Source organism: Gracilinanus agilis, chromosome 1 (genome assembly GCF_016433145.1).
Source record: "Gracilinanus agilis isolate LMUSP501 chromosome 1, AgileGrace, whole genome shotgun sequence".
Classification (NCBI taxonomy): Eukaryota; Metazoa; Chordata; class Mammalia; order Didelphimorphia; family Didelphidae; genus Gracilinanus; species Gracilinanus agilis.
Window position 1 is genome coordinate 474,829,393 of NC_058130.1, and position 9,736 is coordinate 474,839,128.

The window sequence follows — 9,736 nt, forward strand, 5'->3', positions numbered from 1 at the left end:
ATTTCATTCTCAGACATGATCTTCTTAGCTACCTATTTATTTTTTAAATCCACCCTTCTCTTCTGAAGTGCTCATCTTTAGGTAGCAGCTCTGACAGATGCCCCATCTATGTCCCTAAAATGTTTGGTCTCTTTCCCAAGAATTCATAATTCCTAGCAATACTTTCTAGGGATGTGTTTGGCAGTTTGTGAATCACTGGAAGTGTTTGGTGGTCTTCAGATCTGACAAGATTTGGAAGAGTCTCTGACATGTAGTAGATGCGGCCCCAGAAAGACAGCCAAACTCAAGATCAACAAATATTTGGGTGGGATAAGGGAATCACTGACCCCCACAACTCAGCTTTTGTTCTTTCCCCCATTATTGGATGTCCTCTCTTCTGAGGCTACCTGAGGGTCCACATGATCAGTCTTGAAGTGCAAGAAGCTGCCTTCTCCTCAGAAGGTCCAGCTCCCCTTATCTGTGGGACAGCCACATGCTTATCACGTCACTCCAAATGCTCAGAGGTGTGTCTTTCTTTCCTTTGTGTCACATTCTTCTGTTCTCTGACTTCCTGATGCATGTAGGTCAGGATTCCCTTTTGCTTTTTCAGGTTCCTTCTTCTCTTCTTTCTTTTTCACCTCAAAGTGCTTCCTCCATCCTTTCAAGGAGCACTTCATTCTCTTTGATCAATTGGGGAATAGAGAGCTTTTGTTTAGTAATATCACAGTTACTTAGCAATGGCTAAACCCTCCTGTAGGGCCAAGCAAAATTTCTGTAATGGTATCCATCCCTTCAGGAGAAGCAGGCCTGGGGCTGGACCCTTTTCAATGCCCTGTATGCCCTGGGTCCCTTCTGGTGCCACATGTGCTATCCCTAGAGCTGGGTTCCTTCCAGGGACACATTTGCCCTGGTTTGAGCTGTCCCTGGAGGCTACACAGGGCACAGGTGGCACCAGAAGGGGCCTCACTCCAGACATACCCCACAGAAAGGATAATCCCAGTCCTATTCCCTTTGTTCTTTATAGCTGCTAGAAGAGAGACCTTCAACTCTCAGGTCTCCTATTAGGAGCTACTGTGGCTAACTCTAATGACCGTTAGTCATTCCTGTTCTTCCCTGGGAAATTAAGGAGGGTTTCTCTTTCCCTTCCACACCAGAAAGTCTGCCAGCTTTCAGAGTTATGTGTATTTTGCTTTTGGCCAGATTCCTGTTGATGCTCAAGTCCTGCATGTCTTCAGAATAGGGTAACCTTTAAATCTCTGCTGCAGAAGAGGTTTGTGGAGCGTGGAGGGGAGTCAGAATGTCACTATTCCTTTGTCATCATCACAACATTCAAACACACGTGATCTTATACCATGGATTTTTATTGACACCATATTTCCATTACCGAGACTTGGTAAGATCACAATCAAGTAACTAAGTTACCTTCCTTCTGTTCAGCAATAGCTTTATGATTATATTTGTATCCATGTGGAAAGAGAGTTTAGAATTTTTAAATTCAAGAAAGGGAGAGATCAGGATTTTCAATTAGCAGTTTACAAAACGTGGACTGGTAGAGAACCAGGGTCAGTTGAGTTTTTGACTTCAGGTCAGGTCCTGGTTGAGCCCTAATAAAGTTTCAGGATTCAAAGCCACTGGGAAAAGAAGGTTCCAGACACAGAGATTCCGGGGATTATTGTTGCTTACTGTGATGGATTTTTAGGGATATGACACATGAACTTGCCAGCTGGATATGGCTGCCGGCTGGGCTTCATCAAATCAAAGGTAGCTTTTCAGTATATGAAATACTTGTAAATTAGAGAGATGTTTTTAAATCTCCATTTAGGGTTGACGTTGTCCTAGGAAGGGCTCTGGCTGGATAGGAATTTTGGCTAAAAGAAGTATTTGGACATTAGAACAGGGTATGGGCGTGTCCTTTGCATAAGAGATATGTTTCTAAAAAGTTTTGTGTAAAGTAAATTTTTAAAAAAGAATTAAGTCATATTTTAAGAGTATTGTACCAGAGGAGCTATCTGGGGAATCCTTTGATGAATCCTTTTTCGAGGCAAATAATGCCTTCATTTGTTTGTTAAATCTATATTTTTACATATTTTTGAGTAAAGCGAGGCAAAATCTACTGAGGAAAGTATGATTTTTACAGATTTTATAAATCAGGCAGATATTCTGAAATTTGAGAGAACATAGGCTTTCCTACTGGAAGGCAGTGCCTTCATGCTTTTCTAACACTGATTTTTATGATATTTGAGTACTTCCTGCCTACAAATTGTTCTGCTCTATTTAATCCATGTGAATCAGGAATGTAGGGAACAAGAAAAAGATCCAGAATGAAGAAAAAAACAACTTCTTCACTAAAAAAATCTGAGGAATCAAGTAAAATCTAAAATAACACACTTAAAAGATGGCTTAGAAATTGTACCTATTGGGAATCTATCTTGTGGACTCACATAAATTGTCTTCTTTGTGTGAGTGTGTGTGTGGGGGGGAGCAGAGACTTTAAAAAGGGAGGTAGGCCTAATCCTACTGGTGAGGTATGTATTTATTAATTCTTTTTCATCATTGAGAGCTCAGTGAATTAGAGCAGCAATTTATTAAATGGGCCTCTTGTAGTCTAAATTACTAAATAATTGTAGTTTAGGCTGTTACCCATTAGTAACTCTAGCCATGTAATCATTTTCAAATATAATTAAATCTTCAATTTATAAAGTACTAACTAAGTGGCCAGGTTGATCCTCAGATAACAAATAAATAATCTGATACCAACTAAGTAGTCCAAACTTTTTTTTGCTTATAATGACCTAGCAGAGTTTCTGCTCTATCTGCATAGTCTCTAATAACCCACAATAAGGAAATGAAGCAACACTGTAGTTGAGAATTAGGGTCATATCTCCATTATAATTCAAGAGGCCTAATTGAAAAAAAAAATTGCAGATAGTTGCTTTTATCTTAGGTTTAAGGATGTAAGCATGCTAATTCCAGTGTACAAAACCTGAAGTCACTGATAAATCTTGCCTGTTTAAGTAAATTGTGATGACAGACTGTGAAAAACAATGTATTTGCTAATAGTGTGAAATGTTTTAACAAGTTGACTTAAGGGTTAGCAATTCTATAGGTGATAATTTTTTTTTTAAAGATTACTTCTGTCCCTTCATATGTGACCTTTTAAAAAAATGTCTAGTCAGAAATTTTGCTTTAGGTTGTGAGTCCTTGACATTTCTTATATTATATACATGACTTCACTTGTTCTTTTACAAACAACATTGAGGTTTTGTCCCAGTTTTTCTGTTAAGCAGAAAAGGTTATGATATCCCATGAGTAGCTGAAAAACATTTGGCAAAATTTAGAAAAACTAAAAATTTCAATAGATGACTACCTATATTAAAAAAAGAAGCATGCGGCACATTCAGCTGACAAGCTTCTTGAAAAATAATTTCAAAGGGAAATTCTCAAGGTGAATTGATATTCTTTTTTCTTTTTAACTTGGAGTGTCTTTATTCTTTGAAGTTGTTTTATTGATGTCCTTTGTTTTTTACAACAACAAAGTCGCAGAATTACACGACCATAGAAATTTTAGATTTGGAAGGGACCTCAGCAACCAGCAAACATCCTGTACCAGAAAAGAATTCTCACTTAGAGCATACCTGTCAAGTGACTATCAAACCTCTTTTCGAAAACCTCCAAGAAAGGGGAATACTCTATCTCTAGAAACAGCCCCACTTCACTTTTAGACAACTCTTGTTAGGAAAGTGTTCTTGACATTAAGACTTTATTGCCTCATTGCATCTTTCATCCAATACTTTTGGTTTATCCCAGTAGAACAAAACAGAATAAGTCTAATTCCTTTGTCACCTGACAGCCTTTGTTCTTTTTTTTTTTTTAAACCCTTACCCTTCTGTCTTAGAATCAATACTGTTTTTTGGTTCCAAGGCAGAACAGTAAGGGCAAGGCAATGGAGATTAGACGACTTGCCCAGGGTCACAGAGCCAGGAAGTGTCAGAGGCCAAATTTGAACCCAGGATCTTCCTTCTCTATGCCTGGTTCTCAATCCTCTGAGCCACCTAGCTGCCCCCAGACAGCCCTTCTAAAATTTAAAGATGGTTATAATATTACCCAATGTATTTTCTTTACCAAGGTAGAAATTCCCATTTCCTTCAGCTGATCCTTATATGATATGGACTTAAGGTTTTTCATCATCCTGGTTGCCCTCTCTATTTTATTAATGTCTTTCCTTAATTGAGGTAGAATGGAACTAAACACTCCACATATAGTCTGAACAGAATACAGTAAAAGAGGTCTCTCACCTTTTTATATATGAAATGTATGCCTTTCTTGCTTATGTCCAAAAGCACAATACATTTTCTTTTTTAGCTGCCCCATTATACTTTTGGCTTACATTCAACTTACAGTCCACTAAAACTCTTAATTTTTTTTTTTTTTAGATAAAATGTTAAGCATGCCAATTCTGTCACCTATTTGTGAAGTTGATTTTTTTGCCCAATTGTAAAACTTTACATTTATCCCTGTTTTAATTTCTTTAAAATTTTTGTGGATCCTGATTCTTTATATAATATGTTAGCCATTCTGGCCAGCTTTGTATTGTCAGTAAATCTGATTAGCAAACATCTCATTGATGTATTTATGCATTTGTCCAAATAATTGATATATATGCTAAACAGTAATCTCTGGAGCACTCAATGGAGACCTCCCTCCAAAAAGACACTAATATCTCTTTTAAGAGTAGCCATTTAATTTGCTCCAAATCCATCTTATATTATTATGGAGGTCACATTTCTTCATTTTTTTCAGTGACTTCCTAGTATTTGCTCTTTCAAGGGCCCCATTGTAGCAAAGAAAACAGCTAAGGTAGAACACCTGTACTGAAAAAGCAGTTAAGTTTGATAATGCTTGCAAAACTTTATAACTTCACCTCTCTTTTGAGAGAAACTTAGGTTGTTTGACTTCTCTTTTTCTGAGACAACTTATCTCTACACAACCCATCTTTAAGGGCAATACATTTTCTTTGCATAGGGATCATATTTTCTTTTAACATTATTGCTTTTTGCTTTCCTTCCAACTTTACTTTACTTCTGTGTATTCGTATTCCCAAGGGGAATCTTTTTATGTTTTGTTTTGTTTCTTTGGTGAGAATTATCACTATGGATTCAAGGTTTTCTATTTTGCCTATTATTTGATTCACAAGTCACAAATTCTGCTTTTATAATATTTATTTCTCTTCTAAACAATTCAGGAATAACCTGCTGTAGTTCCATGCTTTCTTGGGAATCCACAGAGTCTTCTGCCTCATCAGGTATTAATTCATTTTCCTTTGTCTTATAATATTCATAGATATGTGGACTGATTAGGTGGTCAGGAGGCCAAATTCCTTCTGTTATTAATAGACTCCTGAGGTTTTTGTAATTTTAGGTTCCCCCTACCCTGTCACCCTTATTTTCCCTGCTACTCTTTTTGCTCACTTTCTGACTCCTTCCCTTTTAATGGCAGTTTGATGGGTCTGGAGCTCAAAATCATTTTAGCTTCTTCCCACACTAAGCAATTCATTATTTTACCAGTTTTAATCTCTGCCTCAAGTGATTTCTAGAGGAATAGAATGAGCTACAGGTGAATGCTAGGTATTTTGCCTTTGGCTTAGTGGAATGCCACATACATGTCCAGTTCTTTTTTTTCCTCAGTTCTCTTGCTGAGTATTTTGCCACACAAGGTGATGCCATCATGCAGTCCCAACCAGAGTGAACTTCTGTCTTTTAGTTTTCCATGGCACTGAGAAGAAAAGAAGAAGCAAGTAATGCTCAATTCTTTTGGAAGCCCATGGGTTGGTTTGTGTAGACTTGCCAGAGCGTGGAAGGTAATAGGAGATGTGGTGAGAGTAAGTGGGTTAGGAATGAGAAGAATTGGATCTTCTACTGTTAGTTCAGTTGCTTTTTATATCATTCCGGCTTTTGGTATCCTAGACCTTGGAGACAACTAGAATTGCTTTATCTCTTGTGCATAATTCCTATTTAAGATAAATTTGAGTTTGTGAAGATTAGAGAAAAAGCATAATCTTCTAATTTGTTTACCTGTGACTATTCTATTGCATTTCATCACTGATTAAGTCTATTAGGAAATACATTGAAACTATCTTGGAATTTTCAAATAGTATTGCTAAATATCAGAAATATTAAATATTATCTCAGCTGCTAGCATTTCAAAAGAATTTATTATTGAAATTTCCACATTTTCTTTCTTTTCATCCCTCATCAAGAGCAAAAGCAACCCCTTTATAGAAGAGCTAAGATTTTTTCCTTGTTTGCCCACAAATAGTATTATCTAAGCTCACAACAGCGAACAAAGTAAAACTCCACAGGCATTAGGAACCCCACAAGCAATGTGATCTTTCCTTGAAAGAAATGTTTTGGATATAAGTAGCTTCAAAAGATAAAAGACCAAAAGGATAAAATTAAAAACAAAAACAAAAACAAAAAACTTCTGACAGCAATGGTTAAAGACAGGAATCAGAGAGAGGAAATATAGTTCTAAAATTTCTTTTAGTGATCTCAAATAAACAGTTGAGTATTCCAGAAACCAGCAGTGATACAAAACAGTAGTTTATGATTAAAAATAAAATTCCAAAGTAGTAGGTTGTTCATTAAATGGAGCTTTAGATACCATAAATATAAGGGTAATATGAGAAATTTCTTTCCTTTGTGCAAACCAAGGAAGATTGTAATGTCTGCTAAGAGACAAACATAAGGAGGAAAAGTCACAACTGAAATTTAACATGGATCATTGAGCCTTTTCTTAAGTACTCCAGTGGATCCATGATTTCATCAGAATGAACATTCTCTGAAACCTTGTAGATTGTAACCTGTGCATGTCTGCTCATCTTGTGTGATTCTTTTCTTTCTCTTTCTGTGAGGGGTGTGTGTGTGTGTGTGTGTGTGTGTGTGTGTGTGTGTGTGTGTGTGTGTGTGTGTGTCTACTCGGAATGCTGGAGGCCTTCCTCAATTTCTCTTGATATTATTTCGAGGATTCAGAAGAGCAGAAGGCTTTCTTCCAGTTATCCTTAGCTTTTAACAACATAACCAGCTCATCTTTATTGACTAAAAATTTCCTTGATAATATCCTAGAGATTTTTAAAGTTCTCTTTTTGTTATGTATTTTAACCTGCTTATATTTACCCTGTACTTCTCCACTGTGATCTATGTGATATTCATTTTTAATTCTTTGGAGACAGCAAACATAGAATTATATTGGTAGAACTGAAAAAATTTAAAATATCATATTAAAATATCCAATAAGTTTGTTGATGGTTAGTTGCAGTTCTTCCTATATAGCTCTAAAATAAAATATTTCTTTAGTACACTTGCTTCTCTACCTCCCATCCCCCAGTTTCATATGAATTCTTCAAATCCGACTCATTTCTCTTTTCTGAGCCTCAATGGCTTCATCTGTCAAAAAAAAAAGATAATTGTTCTAAGTCAGCAGTGATCAACTTTGTTTGTCTCAGAATTCCTCTAGACTTATTAAAAATTATTGTTGTTAGTTGTGTCTGATGCTTTGAAACTCCATTTTCTTGGCAAAGGTACCTGAGTGATTTGCCATTTCTTTCTCCAGCTCATTTTAGAGGGGAGAAAACTATGGCAAAGAGTGGTAAGTGACTTGCCTAGGGTCACAAAGCTACCAAGTATCTGAGGACAAATTTGAACTCTAAAAGATGAGTCTTCCTGAATCTAGGCTCAGCACTCTATCCACTGGATCCCTGAGCTTCCTCTCAGATTATTGAGGACCTTCCCAAAAGCTTTTATGTGTTTTTTAAATCAATATTTATATTTTCCACATTAGAATATATTTTCCATATAAGAAATGAAAATATCTTACTATTACCATGGAAAGTTTTTATCTCAAATGATCCCCTGATAATCTCTGGGTCTTCAAGGTCTAGGTGTAGTCTAGATGATTTTTAATATGTTCTCCAGCTCAGTCTTGTTCTAGCCCAGAGGAAAGTATCTGATAATCACTCTAAATAGGTTTCTCATTATAGGAAAGCAAATCACAAATTTAGACCTAAAAGGGGCTTTGGTAGTCCTTTACAGTTCCTCATGAGTAGGGGCTGTTGTTTTTACTGTCTGCATTCCTAGGATCTTGCACAGGGCTTGGGACAGAGTAGGTGTTTAATAAAGACTTCTTGATTGATAGATCTATTCAACCTCTTCATTTTTTGTTGTTGTTAATTGGTATCTGATTCTTTTTGAACCCATGGACCCTACTGCCCATGAAGTTTTCTTGGTAAGGATACTGGAGTTGATTGCCATTTCTTCCACCAGTGGATTAAGGCAAACAGATTTGTTAAGTGACTTGTCCAGGGTCACAACAGCTAGCAAGTGTTTGAGGCTGGATTTGAACTCGGGTTGTCCTTGACTCCAGAGCCAGGGCTCTATCAACTGAAAAGCCTAGCTGCTTCTCCTCATTTTACACTAGAGGAAACTGAAAGTTCATCTTCTCCTGAAGTGTCCCGCTCAAGGTCACAGGGCCTACAGAAGCAGTGCCTGGATTCAAGCCTAGGTCCACCTTCAGTGCATATAGATGCCTTGTCTCTGTAGAAAGTTCCCCGCCCGAAATGAAGGACACACATGCCCCAGGAGTATAGGCTCGTTTGGAATGGCGGTTATGGGTGAGGCAAAAAGTGTGAAGCGCTCCAACCCCGAGGGACACTAGATTCAGATAGAGAGACATTTTAGGCTAAGTGTCCTCAATGGTCTTCATTAGACAGCAGGAAATCACCAAAGGCCATTAACCAACAGACCCAACAAATGCCCTTCCCAACCCCATGTCCAACAGTAGAGGGCACAATTCCCATTCAACACAGCCAAGCTCCAGGGCTAGAGAGGGAGGGCTGGTGTGAAGGGGCCGCCGGGATTGTAGTCTTTTATTTCCACTTGTATGGGGAATCCAATTCACCTGGAACGACATTTCCCAAGATGCTGCGCGAAGTTCGGGTTCTCAATTTCCCACCCTCTCTCTTTCTCCTCCTTTTCCCACCTGGCGGCAGTCTCGGTAGCTCCAGCCCGAAAGAAACCTCCCAGGAAACAGCCCCTGTACGCACGCGTCACGTTTGTTTACCCTGAAGCCCCGCCTCCTTCTTCGGTCTCTTTCGGGCCCTCCCCGTGCCCCGCCCCATCTCGCCGTGGAATGCCGTCATGCCAAAGATGCATATTCATGAACCGGCACGGAGCTTCCCTCTCCTAGCTCCCTCCCGCCTTCCGCCCGCCTCAGCCCACAACTGATTAATATTCAATGAGCGCTGCTTCTGGGCGGCTAGCTCGCCCCAGGAGGTGGGGGAGGGGGCGTGGCTAGCAGCCCGGGCGCCGGAGCCCGGGGCGGGGAGGCGGGGTGGAGGAGGAGGCGGTGGCGGTGAGGCGGGTGCGCGGGATGGAACCCCGAGACACCGACGGAATGCTCCGAATTGCCACATAATCCCCTGGAACGGCAGCCCCGAACGCCATTGGCTTCTCCCTCCCGGTTCCTCCTCCTCCTCCTCCTCTGCCGCCCTCTCCCACCTTCGCTTCACCTCCTCCCGCTCCCTTCTCCTAGCTCCGGAGCTGGGGGGGGAGACGCACAGCTCCACTGCAATGGAGCCCGCCGCCGCGGCCACGGTGCAACGACTCCCGGAGACCAGCAGGGAGGACCGGGCTCCGGCTCCGGCGGCCGCAGCGGCTGCGGCGGCGGCAGCGGCTGCGGCGGCGGCCGCGGCAGCTCTAGCGGC

The 9,736-nt window shown here is 39.9% G+C and overlaps 1 protein-coding gene across 1 annotated transcript in view; it reads left to right on the forward strand.

Moving 5' to 3' along the window:
- The first annotated feature begins 9,602 nt into the window (after positions 1–9,602).
- The window catches only part of PHLPP1 (PH domain and leucine rich repeat protein phosphatase 1), a 284,553-nt gene continuing 284,419 nt past the window's right edge, over positions 9,603–9,736 (forward strand). The window contains exon 1 of the mRNA XM_044665749.1: positions 9,603–9,736. Within this exon, the coding sequence (XP_044521684.1) occupies positions 9,603–9,736 (134 nt within the window).